This window comes from Miscanthus floridulus, chromosome 1 (genome assembly GCF_019320115.1).
Source record: "Miscanthus floridulus cultivar M001 chromosome 1, ASM1932011v1, whole genome shotgun sequence".
NCBI classification, from domain to species: domain Eukaryota; kingdom Viridiplantae; phylum Streptophyta; class Magnoliopsida; order Poales; family Poaceae; genus Miscanthus; species Miscanthus floridulus.
This window is the reverse complement of record NC_089580.1, coordinates 28282801-28300375: the sequence shown is the minus strand read 5'-3', so window position 1 is coordinate 28300375 and position 17575 is coordinate 28282801. Positions and strand designations below refer to the sequence as shown.

General features: G+C 46.2%; 3 protein-coding genes and 1 pseudogene across 8 annotated transcripts; 3 read left to right on the top strand and 1 right to left on the bottom strand.

Moving 5' to 3' along the window:
* The first annotated feature begins 65 nt into the window (after positions 1-65).
* LOC136476886 (pentatricopeptide repeat-containing protein At1g77360, mitochondrial-like) lies at positions 66-2736 on the top strand. The gene is made up of 3 exons (XM_066474857.1): positions 66-1685; positions 1851-2399; positions 2499-2736. The coding sequence occupies exon 1, from the start codon at positions 204-206 to the stop codon at positions 1665-1667; it is 1464 nt and encodes a 487-aa protein (XP_066330954.1). The 5' UTR covers positions 66-203; the 3' UTR covers positions 1668-1685; positions 1851-2399; positions 2499-2736.
* A 3997-nt stretch (positions 2737-6733) lies between these two features.
* LOC136469981 (transcription initiation factor TFIID subunit 6-like) lies at positions 6734-11871 on the bottom strand. 4 transcript variants are annotated; one of them, XM_066468036.1, is made up of 12 exons: positions 11354-11871; positions 10397-10483; positions 9713-9814; positions 9513-9621; positions 9281-9387; positions 9060-9197; positions 8889-8984; positions 8648-8772; positions 7821-7953; positions 7627-7752; positions 7421-7529; positions 6734-7252 (listed from the first exon to the last, which is right to left on the bottom strand). In XM_066468036.1, exons 1-12 carry the CDS (start codon positions 11477-11479, stop codon positions 6897-6899), a joined length of 1614 nt encoding a protein of 537 aa, XP_066324133.1. In that variant the 5' UTR covers positions 11480-11871; the 3' UTR covers positions 6734-6896. The 4 variants fall into 4 exon arrangements, 2 of the variants coding, with proteins under 2 accessions (XP_066324133.1, XP_066324086.1); XM_066467989.1 differs by having other exon boundaries at positions 6734-7273; positions 11354-11870; XR_010761866.1 differs by having other exon boundaries at positions 7113-7252; positions 7421-7519; positions 11354-11869.
* A 136-nt stretch (positions 11872-12007) lies between these two features.
* Positions 12008-14805, top strand: LOC136470183 (pentatricopeptide repeat-containing protein At1g77360, mitochondrial-like). Of its 3 annotated transcripts, none has more exons than XM_066468192.1 (3): positions 12008-12241; positions 12985-14506; positions 14604-14714. In XM_066468192.1, the coding sequence occupies exon 2, from the start codon at positions 13025-13027 to the stop codon at positions 14486-14488; it is 1464 nt and encodes a 487-aa protein (XP_066324289.1). In that variant the 5' UTR covers positions 12008-12241; positions 12985-13024; the 3' UTR covers positions 14489-14506; positions 14604-14714. The 3 variants fall into 3 exon arrangements, 2 of the variants coding, with proteins under 2 accessions (XP_066324289.1, XP_066324227.1); XR_010761867.1 differs by having other exon boundaries at positions 12009-12241; positions 12985-14556; positions 14669-14794; XM_066468130.1 differs by having other exon boundaries at positions 12009-12241; positions 14669-14805.
* Positions 14806-15425: 620 nt separating this feature from the next.
* Positions 15426-16395, top strand: LOC136470363 (early nodulin-like protein 21; annotated as a pseudogene).
* The last annotated feature ends 1180 nt before the right edge of the window (positions 16396-17575 follow it).

The following is a 17575-nucleotide window of genomic DNA, read 5'->3' as shown; positions in this document are numbered from 1 at the left end:
TCTGCCACTCCACGAAACGGACTGGATCGCACTCGCCCAGTCGCACCTGTTCCTCTCTTCGATTTGGCGGTAGCTTCGTAGCGCCGCTCAGTCGCCGCCGATCACCTTCGCCTCGCCTGTGTGTCCGGAGTCAGCGAGGCCTCGACTGGCTACGCTTAGCAATAGTCTCGGTCACAGCGGTCTCGGTGGGTGCCAGAAGAGAAATGGGTGACTTTCACCACACTTGGTTGAAGGCACGCGAAGTGTTTGTAAGAATGCTTAGCAGTGAAGGCGGGGCCAGCGTGGGCTGTGATACCCTGCTGGACGCCTCGGACCTCGCCAAGCGCCTCTGCAAGCTCATCATCTCCTGCCGGAAGGCCTGGGCCCTCGAGCACAAGCTCGACCACAGCGGCATCCGCGTCACGCCCGAGGTCGCGAAGCGCGTCCTTGAGCGCCTCGACAAAGCCGGCATGCTCGCGTACCGCTTCTTTGAGTGGACGCGCAGGCAGAAGCGCGGCGGGTGTGCCCATACCGTGCGTTCCTACCACACGGTGGTCGCGTCCCTAGCCAAGATCAGGCAGTACCAACTCATGTGGGACGTCGTGGCCATCATGCGCAAGGAGGGTGCGGCCAATGTTGAAACGTTTGGCATCATCATGCGCAAATATGCCCGGGCGCAGAAGTTCGATGAGGCAGTTTACACGTTCAACATCATGGAGAGGTATGGTGTTGCCCACAACCTCGCTGCCTTCAACAGCTTGCTTGGTGCACTGTGCAAGTCTAAGAACGTGCGCAAGGCGCAGGAGATCTTTGACAAGATGAATAATCGGTTCAGTCCTGATGCCAAGACCTATAGCATCTTGCTTGAGGGCTGGGGGAGAGCACCCAACCTCCCAAAGATGCGGGAGGTTTACAGCGATATGCTTGCCGCTGGTTGCCAACCTGACATTGTCACATATGGTATCATGGTCGATGCACTCTGCAAGACAGGCCGAGTCGAAGAGGCTGTCTGTGTCATGCAGGACATGAGCTCCAGGGGATGCCAACCGACAACCTTCATATACAGCGTCTTAGTGCATACTTATGGAGTTGATATGAGGATTGAGGATGCTGTTGCAACATTTTTGGATATGGAGAAGGATGGGATTGTGCCTGATGTTGTTGTGTACAATGTGCTCGTCACTGCCTTCTGCAAAGTGAAAAAGTTTGACAATGCCTTCAGAGTCATGGATGACATGGAAGGCCATGGAATCTCCCCCAATTCAAGGACCTGGAACATCATCCTAAATACTTTGATTAGCCTTGGAAAGGATGATGAGGCATATAGGGTCTTCCGCAGCATGATTAAGCGCTGCAAACCAGACTCTGATACTTACACCATGATGATAAAGATGTTCTGTGAGAATGATAAGATAGAGATGGCACTGAAGGTATGGAAGTATATGCGGTTGAAGCAGTTCTTGCCGAGCATGCACACATTCTCCGTGCTGATCAATGGTCTCTGTGACAAGGGTGAGGTTGGCCAAGCTTGTGTCCTGCTTGAAGATATGATAGAGAAGGGCATTAGACCTCCTGGTTCAACTTTTGGCAAACTGAGGCAGCTACTTTTGAAAGAAGGAAGGAAGGATGTGCTTGACTTTCTTGTCGAGAAAATGAAGATCCTCATTCAAGAACCTTTGTTTGATTGACCCTTCACTTCTCCATTGGTATGAATGCTTACTCCTGTCATCTATTTGGATACACGTGGTTAATATGGGGTAGATGCTCCAAATGCCTTCTCTTGTTTCTTCATTCTTAATTTGCAGTGCTATTTATGAATTATATCTGAGTTTCTGTTGCTGATACTCTCCATGGTTCATGTGCCACTCCAGCTGCTGAGCATATGCAGTTATCATTTAGGCTTTATGAATAGATGCTCCCAGTTGAAGGATCAATGGATGCCCAACCAAGCCATGGCTGTGTTATTAACGTCTCACTCAATCATTACTACTATCAATTATCAAACATCTCATGGCCAAAATGCTGAACTGCTGATATATTTGCTCACCGGAAACTTTTGTGTTGTAAGACTCAGACTTGAGTCCTCCAAAAGCAATGAACTACATGTGGTCAATGGATCAAGAGGAGCTGTTCAGCGCAAGAATCCTACAAGGACTGGTGTCAGTCACAAGTGTCCATGTTCTGAACTCGAGAACTTTGTGCCGAACTGCCAATTTGTTCAGGCACAAGTCACTGCTATATAGAAATTGGTACTGGTCTGAGCATTTGATCTATGAAAAGGGGCACCACATTTCTTGAGGATTTAAAACGATGGCTGGAATTGCTCTTACCTGCAGTACAACTAGCTCCATGCTTTCCTCCCGAAAGGATAAGTTGTGACGTTCAAGAAGAATACCAAGGAAATTACTGAGCTCAAGAAGGTAACATAAACGACTTGCTAATATTTTTTCCCTGCTGAACTGTATTTTTCCTGTTACATGTGACAGACTATCTTTTTTTCTTCTCTTTTGTCAAACCAGTTGGCATTGCCCTGTGCCCCTGTGTGAAGCTACATAACAGGCATGAAAAGGTGAATAACGCTTTGGTGTCGTACAAGTAGCCAAGTAGTTGATCTTAGACTCTTAGCATTAGCTGTGCAGCTACCGAGTGGCCTTGTATCTCTGTACTTATGTTATAGAATTTGACAGCTCTTTCGGTCCAGTAGGGTTGTACATCATATAGCTATATTAAATTCAGAGGATGTGAAGATGCTATTTCAATTCACAGGATTGGAGAATCACCTTTTCGCAAATTGTGTGCAGTCCATCTATTTCAGTTCTGACAATGAGTAACTCTATGATATTGTGGTCATTAAACAGAATTAATGTTACAATCCTCTTCTCAGAAAGTACCTCTGCTACAGTAGCACTCACTACAAGACAAAATAGTGGTAAAAAACAGGGAAGGCAGTCAGCACAAAAGACTATAATACCATAAATAGTTGCAGATACAAAAGAAAACTGGAAATTAGTGGAAATAATCCAGTTATTTCAGATTAACTGGTAGGAGATCAGATGGTGGGAAGTGTGGGTGTACACTCCCAGAACCTAAGTTGAAGTCCTCTTCAACTCAAATTTGGGTGCCTCTTTCCTCTTTTTTACAATGAGGTGTCTTTTTTCACAATAACTGGGTGCAGAAAGTAAGGAAAGCAGGAGTCACTCGTGTAATCAGCTCTTTCGGTCCTGTTCGGTTGGCTGGTTCATATCGTTGCTGGTTCGTGAAGAAGTACTGCTGACTGATTTGTGTGAGAGAAAAATACTGTTCCGGCTAGAAATTTACGATCGTTTACGATAAGCCACAGCCAAACGAACAGGCTGAAGATAGCTAGGATGCTCCTAAATGTATTTTTTTTGCATTCCTTCTTTGTTGCTGTGTATATGTTTAAATTTAACAAAAATGCACGGCTAAATAAGGAAACTGGGGAAAAAGCAATCGAACATATGTATGATAACTAGGATGCTCCTAAATGTAATTTTCTTTGCACTCCGTATTTGTTGCATCTGAATATGCATTTCTATGTATATGTCTTAAATTTAACGAAATGCACTGCTAAATAAGAAACTGCAAAAAAAAAAAAGCAATCGGACATAAAAAGTTGTGTTTAATAAGTATTAACTTGCAAGAGTGCATAGCATGCTCCTGCATTTCCCAGGAATTAGAAATGATTCAATGTGTGCTCTTAACGCTCAGATATTTAAATCATTTGTAACAAAAGATGATGTTGATGAACATTAGAAAACATAAGCCCAGAAGTAAGGAAACCGTCCACTGTGTATTGTCATGCTTAAATCCACAACCAGTTCAAGCTCCAACCAACATTCTATGCCTGAAACTTTCTTTTTAGTTAAGAGTGTGATGAGCTTACCTCCAATAGTAGCACCAACCATGGCTATTGCGAACAGCAAAGGCATGTTAGGGAGAGAGTATTCTTGCTCACATGGTTCTGCTATACAACTGGGTGGTAGAACATATCTGATACAACTACTGAGAAGACATGCTTTGCTAAAGGAGGAAAATACAACTTCCTGCATATCATTATAGCTAGGTTTCCGTAACAAAGTTTTCTAGGAATTAAATTTAAGCTGTGTTCAATAAGACAGTATTAGGTTAGTTTAAATTGTTAGGAAAAGTTAAGTCTCCTTAAGCCTTATTTCAAATCAAAGGCTGTGTTATCAGATGATACATGCTAAAATAGAGCAAGGGACTCACCATCATACCTGAAGATCAGATACGGACTTCATGAGATCATGTCCATATACACTAGCTGCATGGATGCCATCATCATTCCTAGAATCGGTGTGAATTGTGATCAGTCAGTGATGGGGCACGCCGAGCCGCAGAACACTTACTAGTTACTAGGACAGGACAGACTCGCAGTGCTGCAACTAGTAAAGGGAGAAGAAATGATTGTTCTGCATGTCAAAAGTGAATTAGTTACCTAAGGTAAAATTTTGCATCACATTGTGTAAGTATTGCAATGACTTTGTCAGAAAGATGAATTATAAATTTGGTTAATCATGATCAGTAGTGACATCACATTCTAGGAAAAAAAAACACAAAAATGAGCAGTAACTTACACATTCTTAATACTATCAAAGACTTCATTAAATTGACCAACATAATTGTGGTGTTAGCTCTTTTTTTTGTTGCGAACAAATTGTGGTGTTAACTAAACAGGTGTCAAGATAAATTCATCCAATAGAATCCATATTAACTTAACAATGTGATCCTATGGAAATAATACATGCATTGCAAGGAAATGACAACAAAAAGGTGAAATTTTTCTTTCCCAGTTTTCAGGCAGAACCACAAAGCAAGGATGAAACATTAAAGATCAAATGGCAACACTCTTCTAGCAAGCAAAGACTTTACAAACTTAAAGTGGGTGTTTTTGTTACAAAAGCACTCACTCTAAGCGCAGAGATACGTGCTGCCACGTTCAAAGAAACGGAGACATGTGGACCTGATAGAAGCAAGTTTTAGAATGGAGGCTACTCAAAGGTCAAAGCTGTATTTCCCTTTTAAGGGAGTGCATAAGTCGGCTGCTCCTCTCTACTCCACCTCAGCATTCAGTCTGTTTATAGGCTATTATTATACTTGTTCTAACAAAAGCACCTAGCTAAGCATTAGCACAGTTATTACCGAAGTCAAGCAACACCTCTTAGGATAATACTGCCCTCCTCTCTGACATCACAAGAAAAAGGGGAAAAAAGGCTGCTGCACTAGTTAATCGTCGACGTGTTTAACAACAAGCCCTCTATAACAGTAAATTACCACCACTGACAAAAAAAGGCTGCTGCACTAGTTAATCGTCGACGTGTTTAACAACAAGCCCTCTATAACAGTAAATTACCACCACTGACAAAAGGTTATGGAGGAAAGGAACTGGATGCCAAAATTCACTTAAAACCTGAACTGTCCGGGACCTAGATATTGCATCCTAATCTAAGCCCTGGGCAATTCATGTTTCGGCAATGCTAGCGCCTGAATGCCCGGACGGACGGACGCGCGCTGCACTCAGTTTCGCGCACTCCGCGCGGGGCCCGCACGCCCGAGCGACATGAGGGGAAGGACTCGCCCGTGACGTTGTATAGATGCCCTGCCAGCGCCGAGAGGAGGACACACCGAGACGATGCAACAGAAGGCTAGGAGGAGAGATGCAGCACCCGATTTGCTTTTGAAACATGCAAATACAACAGTTGCAACATACGTCTGAAGGCAGATGAAACACTTGAAATATGCTTGTGAAACACTTAAAAAACACACCTAAAAACACTTGAAAACCATTACAACCATACACAACATCCAGATAAAACACATGCAACGTATATGTGAAACATATGGAACACCCAGATAAACACACTTGCAACATGCGTTCAGAAAACACAGATGGAACATTGGTAACAGACCTTTGCAACATACGTGTACAACCATGTAACATATTCAACATCATGATCTGCTTTTACAACATCCATTTAAAACACTTGCAACATACCTCTGAAACATTCGAAATATACGCTTCCAACATATGCTTTCAGGATCTCGGCTGTGCGGTTGCAGTGGAGGAGGATGGCGGGCGAGCGATTGTGCGGGCCCTGGCGATAGGGCGCACGCAGTGCCCACGGTGGAGGCGACAACAGTCGGGTTATGCGGCCTCGCGTGGCGGTGCAGGTACAACGGCATTGGAGAGGAAGGCCGACGGGAAGCGCAGTAGAGAGGGAGGCGTGCGGTAGCCACAGCGGAGCTAGTCGCGGAGCAGATACGTGAATATTTTTGTTAATCTGCGGAAGGGGAGCTGATAGGAACAGCAGCTTCTACACGTCGAGTACACCAACCGGGACGTCCAGCGGGGATGGACATCTGACTTCCAGCATTACCGTTCATGTTTACGTCTTTTCTCCAGCGGAAGCGTAAACAAAGTGAGCACGAAAAATTGCGGCTGAAGCCACTGTTCTTCTGATCAGGGATCAGTGCAGGTCAATTTCACCCTTTTCTCCATGATTCTAGGCCAGAAGATTAATAAAAATAAATAAATTTGGAAACTAAACCTGGCAACCTGCTGACATAGTAGAATACATCTAACGTTCCCAGTTGGAAAAATGCAGGCACTTACAAAAGCAAACTATGCCATCTGAATGCCAATGCCACCATAAAATGCATGTAGTGGATAGCCGGACTTGAAGAAATACTAGTGACATAACTTAGCAGCACAGCATGCATAACTGGAATATGTTACAAATACATGCAGTAATTGAGTAAACTACAACTTGCATTACATTACTTTGACAATGTCAAACCACGTTTCGTGAACTCTGCAAAACATCCCTAGTTGTACAACAGCGTAGAATAATAAAACCTAGAGCCTATGCATTTCCTCTCTACACAAACAAGGAAATCTCTGGTGGTTGGACAAAGGAGAAGATGGCTTCACCGAAGACCTCATACAGAGACCCCAAGAGATGACCAGTGTCCTGATCCTCCTTCCAAGCTTGCCTAAGAACTGCAGAAACTCTCTGAGCGAGATCACTGCCCTGATCTCTCCGGATGGCAGCTGATGGAATGCTCTCCACCATCTGCCCGGAGGACGAGGCCTGCATCATGCCAGGGTTGGCTAACTGGTTGGAAAAGCCATCCATGGCACCTTGCATGTTTCCTCCCATGGAAGCTGAGGCCATGGAGTTGGCTGTTGCGTCTGTTGCCATCTTCTTCAGAGGTGGCTGAGTTGAAGAGAGATCTGCACTAGATTTTCGCTTATCTGAAATTTGCAGTGCAACATACTCTTTACTTTCAAAGTTTACTAATTCAACTGCTGACAGCAAAGACCATTTGGCACTTAATTGCCAGTCAACATGTGTCTAGTGGCATATATTCAACTAATAGTGTGCTTATATTCAACACTTACTTGGGTTGGTTAAGACCCTTTTGTTGCTCCGTAAAAGAGGTCGCTTCGATAGAGAAAGCAAACCAGGAAATAATTTCAACCGATCATACAAGCATTTGCCTGCAGCACACTAAAAAATGCATTCCACTGGTAAGAAACTTAGCTTGGTATTAGTTGGTGAACCAAAATACAGTAAACATTATATTGACTGAGGACTCTAAACTGACCAGCAAGGCACCATAAACACGCCAAGCTTCCTTCCTTTTCATCTCGTTTTTCTGCTTCTCAAGCTGCAGTTCCGGCTCCAGAAGTTGCATATATGTCACAAGGTTGGGCAAAAGAAGAAGTCTAATCTGGTAAGCAGAAAAAACAATCAGCCAGTGCATAACTAATAAAAAAAAGAGTTTCAAATGGGATCTACCGCGCTGGGCCCCAATGCAGATATCCCTTGAACAGCACCGTAATGTTGTGTCAGTGATTTGGCAGGATCAAGAAATGCATGGATCAATGTTTTAGTTAGCCGATTTTGAAGGTTGTGATAGACATGACCAAACCTGAAAACCATCATCTTCAGTTGATCAACAATGTCATGAGAATTATATAGGCAATTAGCCAATTACTACATACAGAAAAGACCAATTAGCAAAGAGAGCTAGAGATCATCATTCAGAAAAGGACTCACGCTCCATGAGCAGAGTATGCAAAAGCCTATGGATCTATCAATTCCAAAAGAAAATGGATTTATGGGGAACACATAAGACACGAACAAGTCATGACCCACCCAACAAATGCATGAAGATAGAACTAAAATAAATCCTCTGTCCACACACAGCATATATAGTGAAAATATTTATTTACCAGTTGGTCTCTAAAAGGAACACAATATGTAGTCTACTCAGTAGCAAAGCGATGCAATGGTTTATTGGTATGTTTTCCGCTAAAGAAGATGTAAGCTGCCATGAAACCGATCATGTCACATATAACATGATCCCACAAAATAGTAAAATCTTGTATATATGGAAGAAAGAGTATGAAATGGTGGTCAAACTATTATTGACTTGATCTTCAACTTAAAACTGTCTAGCATATTAGCATAACTAAGATAAAGCACTTTCATGGGCACATTTTTTATGAACTGTTCTTTAAGATCATAATATGGGAATCAAGGAGTTGAAATCATAAATGTAATTGAATTAAATTTTGATAATTATACACAGGACCTACTGACACCCTTCACATATCACTCACCTCCGACATACCGAGGCAACCAAATTGGCAGAGAAGTCTCTAAGTTCCCAGTGGTTATCTGAGAGCCTATGCCCTAGCCTTTTTGCAACAATGCAAGTGATCATTGATGGCATTAGCTGGTGCAACTACAAATCAAGACAAATATTGCTAATTTAGGACTAATATGATGAAAAGAATATACAAAATGACTAAAAACAAGCCACACACATGAACTATCAAAACTTTATGGTTTACCACTTACATAAGGTTCAATATGAATATGTGGATTACGGAGAAGACTTTGGACTACTCTCATTAGAGCAAATAAAACAGGAAGATCACCCAAACTCCGGGTAACCTGAAAGTCAGATGGATACACACTTTAAGTAATGCCATCTCAAAAAAAAAAAAAAGCAAGAAAGGTATGTACAACCTCGTCTACAATGAAGTAGGAAAAGTAAGGAACCAAAGGATGAAGACCAGAATCTTTTGCCAAGCTCACTAAGGCTTCTTTAAAAAGGGACGTATCAGATCTACTCATAGTAAGCTCAGCTATTTTATCAAAGTACATCTGCAAAACCAAACAGTTAAGAGGTATATAAGTTTCTTGGATATATGAGTAATATACAATGCACGGAATCATAATCAAAGTACCTGTAGTTCTCTAGATAATACATGCTTAACAGGAAGCTTGACATCAACTGGAAGTCCATCATCCTTCCCATGCTCAGACCTTTTATTTTCAGTTGGTGGTACAATTGCTGAAATAAAATGCTATTTGTCACAACTCACAAGTGTTTTTTCTCTCAATATTAGAGAAGAATGTGACTACATCTTGCCAAGGAGAAAAGTAAGGACTATAAATGTCTGGACAAAAAGAGCAAACCGTCAATAGCAGGATTCTCCGGTATTGCAGGTTGCACCCCCTCGATCGCTAGCCAATGGGCTACAACTGATGTGTCCAGTGGGGCTTTAGGCAGAGGAGCTTCAATAATCTGCATGACACCAACCAGGAAGAAACATTTCAAATGAATTGTTTCAAAATAAGTGGTACGAAAATTTAATAATCATTAATATTGCCCCTACCTCTTTGAAGTCTACCTCCCGATCATCAAGATAGAAGAGATCCTTATGCCCAACAGCTCTCTTAAAACGCAATGGATCACCAGAAACAAATCCATACACGGGCTGATGGAGAACCCACAGTAATGAAACAGCAGAGTTAGTTCAAACAAAATAAGGTGTAGCAGAGGATTTAGACACTTCAATATAAAAGTATGACAAAAAATTGCATAAGGCAGTTTCACACAAACAGAAGCTAATCAAAGAGCTTGACATGCTGAGAAAATTCTAGTCAGAAAATCACATCTATGAACTGAGGAACCGATATTACAACTGTAGTAAAAACAAGTAAACAACTATGTACCAGTAAAGCCAAACCATTTTTTGCTAAAGATTTCTGAGATGGAATTTCGAGATAATAAACATATGGGATCATTGTTCAAAAAATACTTGTTCGATTGTTTACTGAACCAAATATGCAAGTGGAGGGCGTAAGTTGAATATCATTTACATATAATACCATAAAGACACTTATCAAAATCTAAAAGTTGATTGTAGTTACACGTTTTGGAAGTTCTGAACATGATTCGGAAAAAATACACGGAAAAAGAATCCTAAATTTATTAGCTACCAATTCATAAGTGCATAGTGGACCTACAAACATACATTGCAAGTATCCAGAAATTTTAGCATAGGAAGGTAATTCACCTCAACATTCCTTAGGCCCAGGGCACTGTCAACATCATCCGCCGTCAGAACAGTCCGCTTTGCATGCCGCATACATTTAATGGATTCCTGAGGCAAAAATACAGAAAATGGGATCATCAGTCATCACAATGGCAAAAGAAGAAGTAAAACTGCAAGGTTTCATGAAGACTCATGGGATTATAATTTTAGCATAAATCAGCGCAAGTGGCAGAAAGGGAAAGGGAACAGACAGTATCCACAAAGAAGTGAATTATGGAAAACACTAGCTAATGAAATATCAGGCCGTAGGACACTCTTCTGTTATCAAACTCCACTAGTACTTTGACAAAATTTTGATATCCAACTAAGTTCTACATCCCTAAAGGGAAAGAATTGTATGGACTCAACTAATTAAGCAGCATAACTCGAATTATCAGTTGAAAGAAAATAAAAAAAAAGACTTTTCCACCAGTTGTGCCAGTGGAAAAACAAACACCATCTCACTTGACAAGTTTATCCCATCATGCAGCCCTCAAAATCCCATCTCACATCATAAACAAGCACACCCTAGAATTAAAAGTACTGATTTCATACAGTTGCTCGGGAGATGGACCCAAACAAATGGCATGTACTTAGTTGGGAAAACGGTGACAATCCAAGCAATCTTGATGAGAACATACGGAAAAAGGGATGCTTCTTTTGCCCTACACCATTTTACACAACCAGTAAATTTTGGATAAATGGGAACAATTCCAGCCCACAGACTCATAGCATCCCCGAAAAGTAAATGATGCTCATCGCATACACTTATTAATTAATTTGGCCGAAGCACACAACCAGCACTTAGCTCAGATGTAGCAAATCAGCAAAACATCGCTTACTGAGCTCCCCAAATTCACCTCGACTGCTAACAATTCCAAGGACATCCCTAGGGCGACGGAATCAAAACGAAATCTAGGCAAGGGGGGCGGGCCTGACCTGCATGATCTCGCGGAGGCGGTATTCCACGTCGGGGGCCAGCGCGACGGCGACATCGGCGCCGAGGCTGGGGATGCCGACGCTCTGAGCGATGACTTCGATCGTCTCCTTGGGCACGATGCTCATCGTGCTCCTCTCGGCCCCAAATTCCCTGAACCCTAGTTTAGCACTCTCCCCCTCGCTTCTTCTCCCCCAACAAATTCCCCCGAGAGGAAAGCATTGTCAATCTCTGGCTGTTTGAATCCCGTACGTGGCTCAGGCGGCTCGGAGGGTGTCCGAACCCAGCTAGGGTTTCGGTGGGTTCTCTTCCACAAATCTCCCGCAAATCTCCACAAGTCCAGGGCGTTCCTGTGCTCCCTCGTGCTCCAGGTCGGCTGTGCAGGGCTGGGTGACGAGGGCGCTGCTCTGGGCGCGCGAGAGGCAGTACAAGGAGCTGGGCGGCGGGCGCTGGTGGCGGTGACGGGGAGGCGAAGGGAAGGGCGGCGCGGAGATCTTGCGTGTGCGCTTGGAGGTGTCTGGGGGCCAACGTGGGCTGTGCCCCCCCACCCCCCCGACTCTTTTTTTTTTGCGATTCAGTAATAATCAGCTAATGGCCCATGTGTTTCTAAAAAAAAGCTAATGACCCATGCAAAACTTGAGTCTGGAGGCCCAAAAGTTACAGCTTGCAAAGGTCTGCTACCCTGCTTGTCTCATGACTCGTGGTCTCGTGGACTTCCGAACTGCAGCACCGCTGCCACCGCCGGCCGCCGCCCGCCCGCCCCACTGCTGCGCGGCCGCGATCTCCGTGACTCCGCTAGCCGCCCAGTCGGCCAGCGCCGGGCCAGCCGGCTGCCGTCCGCCCGTCCAGCCCCCGTGCGCCGCCCTGGTGGCCTGTTGACTACTTGACTGGTGAGTGCATCTGAGCATCTGACTTCTCAGCTTAGGATTTGGACATTGGAGAATGGAGATTGGGCTGTAAATTGGGCTTAGGGATAGTGTATATATATTTTGCTATATGACTTCTACTGGTTCATTCTAGTGAACAAAAGTTACAATCATATCTTATACATTGTTAATGTAGTGCTCTGTCTGGCTGAAAGGAACAATCATATGACCGTGTCCTAGCAAAAGCTGAATAACAAGTGAAAAAAGCTGGAACCTCAAGCAAAGTTTGCATGAGTAGAGAATTTATAAATCACCATCTGGCTCCTTGTTTGCCAAAAATGCAATGTCCACAAACTATGTTGCCTGTTATGAATAACATACCTTAGCAATAGGTTCAGCCTAAAAATCAACAATATTCGTTCTATATGTATGTTCGGTACTATCAATATGCATTGTGATGCCTTTTGCTTTCTATTTTGCCATACAGGTGAGGAGCAAGTAAGCTAGCATCTTTAAATTTGCACCACTCTTATTTTAGGCTGCAGTAAAAAATCTTTCACATTGTAACTAAATTTGTTTCTAGAATGTAGATCTGTGGCAAAAAAAATACTAAGGAGCCTTTTGCAACTGAAACTGAATAAAGCATATCTTCCAGTGTTTTGTTTCTATTCTAATTTGTAGTCATGTATACCAATTTTTTTTTTTTTTGATTTTATAGTATTGCACTTGAAAATTTTGACTAGGACTACCCTTGTTTCAAATCCTAGGTCCGCCACCGCAGCAAGGTCGGTGGGTGCCAGAAGAGAAATGGGTGACTTTCACCACACTTGGTTGAAGGCACGCAAAGTGTTTGTAAGAATGCTTAGCAGTGAAGGCAGGGCCAGCGTGGGCTGTGATACCCTGCTGGACGCCTCGGACCTCGCCAAGCGCCTCTGCAAGCTCATCATCTCCTGCCGGAAAGCCTCGGCCCTCGAGCACGAGCTCGACCACAGTGGCATCCGCGTCACGCCCGAGGTCGCGGAGCGCGTCCTTGAGCGCCTCGACAACGCCGGCATGCTCGCGTACCGCTTCTTCGAGTGGACGCGCAGGCAGAAGCGCGGCGGGTGTGCCCATACCGTGCGTTCCTACCACACGGTGGTCGTGTCCCTAGCCAAGATCAGGCAGTACCAACTCATGTGGGACGTCGTGGCCGTCATGCGCAAGGAGGGTGCGGCCAATGTTGAAACGTTCGGCATCATCATGCGCAAATATGCCCGGGCACAGAAGTTCGATGAGGCAGTTTACACGTTCAACATCATGGAGAGGTATGGTGTTGCCCACAACCTCGCTGCCTTCAACAGCTTGCTTGGTGCACTGTGCAAGTCTAAGAACGTGCGCAAGGCGCAGGAGATCTTTGACAAGATGAATAATCGGTTCAGTCCTGATGCCAAGACCTATAGCATCTTGCTTGAGGGTTGGGGGAGAGCACCCAACCTCCCAAAGATGCGGGAGGTTTACAGCGATATGCTTGCCGCTGGTTGCCAACCTGACATTGTCACATATGGTATCATGGTCGATGCACTATGCAAGACAGGCCGAGTCGAAGAGACTGTCTGTGTCGTGCAGGACATGAGCTCCAGGGGATGCCAACCGACAACCTTCATATACAGCGTCTTAGTGCATACTTATGGAGTTGATATGAGGATTGAGGATGCTGTTGCAACATTTTTGGATATGGAGAAGGATGGGATTGTGCCTGATGTTGTTGTGTACAATGCGCTCGTCACTGCCTTCTGCAAAGTGAAAAAGTTTGACAATGCCTTCAGAGTCATGGATGACATGGAAGGCCATGGAATCTCCCCCAATTCAAGGACCTGGAACATCATCCTAAATACTTTGATTAGCCTTGGAAAGGATGATGAGGCATATAGGGTCTTCCGCAGCATGATTAAGCGCTGCAAACCAGACTCTGATACTTACACCATGATGATAAAGATGTTCTGTGAGAATGATAAGATAGAGATGGCACTGAAGGTATGGAAGTATATGCGGTTGAAGCAGTTCTTGCCGAGCATGCACACATTCTCCGTGCTGATCAATGGTCTCTGTGACAAGGGTGAGGTTAGCCAAGCTTGTGTCCTGCTTGAAGATATGATAGAGAAGGGCATTAGACCTCCTGGTTCAACTTTTGGCAAACTGAGGCAGCTACTTTTGAAAGAAGGAAGGAAGGATGTGCTTGACTTTCTTGTCGAGAAAATGAAGATCCTCATTCAAGAACCTTTGTTTGATTGACCCTTCACTTCTCCATTGGTATGAATGCTTACTCCTGTCATCTATTTGGATACACGTGGTTAATATGGGTAGGCTCCAAATTCCTGCTCTTATTTCTTCATTCTTTAATTTGCAGTGATATATTAATCTATATCTGAGTTTCTGTTGCTGATACTCTTCATGGTTCATGTGCCACTCCAGCTGCTGAGCATATGCAGTTATCATTTAGGCTTTATGAATAGATGCTCCCAGTTGAAGGATCAATGGATGCCCAACCAAGCCATGGCTGTGTTATTAACGTCTCACTCAATCATTACTACTATCAATTATCAAACATCCCATGGCCAAAATGCTGAACCGCTGATATATTAGCTCGCCGGAAACTTTTGTGTTGTAAGATGACTTGAGTCCTGCAAGAGCAATGAACTACATGTGGTCAATGGATCAAGAGGAGCTGTTAAGCACAAGAATCCTACAAGGACCGGTGTCAGTCACAAGTGTCCATGTTCCGAACTCGAGAACTTCAAGCCAAACTGCCAACTTGTTCAGGCACAACTCACTACTACTACTCCATGAAAAAGGCCAAACTGCCAACCACTCAACCAGTATATTGAAACTGGTACTGGTCTGAGCACTTGATCTGTCTATGAAAAGGGGCACCGCATAACTTGAGTATTTAAAACGATGGCCGGAATTGCTCTTATCTGCAGTACAAATAGCTCCATGCTTTCCTTCCGAAAGGATAAGTAGTGACATTCATGAAGAATACCAAGGAAGTTACTGAGCTCAAGAAGACTGAATTGCGTGTTTGGTGTCCCTGTACCACCCCCAGCACAAACGCAACGCAACGCACCAGCTAGCAGCAAGCGGAGAGTAGCAATAGAGAGCTCAGTCGAGAGCTGGTGGGTGCTTCCTCTCGGCTTCGCAGCTAATCCGAACACACACGCGTACTACACGGCAGCTAGCGTGCGATGGCGAACCTCCGTCCGCTCGCGCTCCTCCTCGCCGTCCTCGCCTACGCGCTGTGCCGCCACGCCGACGCGACCGCGTTCGAGGTCGGCGGCGACGACGGGTGGGTCGTGCCGCCGGCCAGCGACGACGGCAGGTACAACCAGTGGGCGTCCAAGAACCGATTCCTCGTCGGCGACCTCGTCCGTAAGAGACAGATCCATTCCCATTCGTTCGTTGGTTCTCTTGGATCAATCTGGCAAACGCCATTAATCAATCTCGATCGCCGCCAACTCATGCACGGTCCGTGCCGCGTGCAGACTTCAAGTACAAGGAGGACTCGGTGATGGTGGTGACAGAGGCCGACTACGACAGCTGCCGCGCATCGCACCCCATCTTCTTCTCCAACAACGGCGACACGGAGGTGGCCCTGGACCACCCGGGCCCCGTCTACTTCATCAGCGGCGAGTCCGGCCACTGCGAGCGTGCCCAGAGGATGGTCGTCCAGGTTATCGGCCCGGGCGCGCCCCCGCGCGGCGCCTCCTAGCCCGCCGGCCCCGACCGGCGCCGCCGCGCCAGCAGGCACCACCGGGGGCGCACTCGCCGGCGCCATCGCAGTCGTGGCCATGGCGTTGTCGGTCATCGTGATCGGAGTCTGAATGAATTCACTCGAGAGGCGATTAGGCACGGCTGTCTGGCTCGATCGAGAACGACGTTCCCATGAACTGGTCCCGACAAAAGAAGGCCCGCGAAGATGGACACCGAGTGGGAGAACTGGATACCCGCGATGGAGGAGCCGCGCAAAGTTACGCGCAACGGGTGAGATTTACTAAGCGCCTAAATTTTAGGAGAAAAGATTATAAGTTATTGGAGATGGTTTTTTTTCATCTTTGTAAAAACTAAGGATTAGAAGGGGATTTATAAAACTCTCGGAGATGCTCTAACAAATCAGCTGGAACAGTATTTGGACTCGTGTTTTCAGCGAAGCGAACGGGACATAACAGTACATATGCTATGTTCTAAATCAAAACTCTTTTGTGCTCCCCTCCCGCGGCATCCCCGCGACGGCGCCCAGATCCGCCACCGCCGCGGCTTTCCAGCCCCCACCCACTGCCCAAGCGCCCCCCCCCTCCCCCCCCCCGTACAGCCTCGGCCTCCCAGCCCATGTCCTCGTCGCCGGCCGTTTGCCGGTCTCCAGGAGGCCCCGAGCAACCCCGCCTCCGGTCCCTGATGGTGGGCTTGATCGAGCTGCCGCTCCAGGAGTCAACGACCTCCCCTCCTGCTGCCCCACAGCGCAGGGCGCGCTTCGCCATTACTCCTCCCCCAACCACCAGCACCTTTATTGCTTCGCCATTAAACCCCCCCCCCCCCCCCCCAGCAAATCCTGCCTCAGATCCACGGCCGCCCGCGCGAGGGAGAGCGCCTCAGGCTGCACTTATGGTGGCGCACCTTCCCAAGGCAGCCTCGAAGCGACGGAGGACTCCAGCGCCGGGTGGCCATGGCCGGTCACCTCACGCATCCAGAGATCGATGAAGATGGTTGGACAAAGGTACTACGGAAAAGGCGTTCAGCTCAGGCGAATTCAAGCCCACCAGTGCCCCGCACGCCATCGCCGTGCTCTGCACTTCTGGAGTCCACTCAGAGGGAGGTGCCTCCGGTGCCTCGTTGGCTCTACCGGGCGGCAGGCTGCAGGGAGCCGGTCCGTTGCATCAACTGCAGACAAATTGGCCACAAAGCCAGGGACTGCAGCAGAGCTTCACATCCCCCATCCGGCAGCGACACAGCTGCAGCACGCCCATCTGCCTCCTCTGCTCAGATACCACCAAAGCTCAGCTCCTTCCCCCCCCTGCCACGTCGAGCCATGCCGGCACCCAGAGACCCCGCGGCCAGCCCAGAAGATACCTGCGCGGTGGCGGCATCGACTACGGCAGTGGAGGCGGAGGCGAGGCGCCTCTCTTCCTGCGCCATCGTGCTTGGGTAGTGCAGAGGCAGAGGCGAAACGGAGCCTAAGGAGGTGGAGAAGGCGCTCCGCAGATGCTTCGGGGTCCTAGAAGGCGACGTCGTTGTTTCCTGTCATCGACCAGAGAACTTCCTCGCCATCTTCAAGTACTCCCACCACCGAGATGCTACGGTGACCAAGGAGAAACTTCCGGTGCGCAA

Coding starts and splice junctions, on each gene's coding strand:
- LOC136476886 (XM_066474857.1), top strand. CDS start 204: ATGGGTGACTTTCACCACACTTGGTTGAAGGCACGCGAAGTGTTTGTA.
- LOC136469981 (XM_066467989.1), bottom strand. CDS start 11,479: ATGAGCATCGTGCCCAAGGAGACGATCGAAGTCATCGCTCAGAGCGTC. Junction 8,773..8,888: donor ATATTCATATTGAACCTTAT/GTAAGTGGTAAA, acceptor CTTGATTTGTAG/TTGCACCAGCTAATGCCATC. Junction 7,954..8,647: donor GTTGCCTCGGTATGTCGGAG/GTGAGTGATATG, acceptor GATGGTTTTCAG/GTTTGGTCATGTCTATCACA.
- LOC136470183 (XM_066468130.1), top strand. CDS start 13,025: ATGGGTGACTTTCACCACACTTGGTTGAAGGCACGCAAAGTGTTTGTA.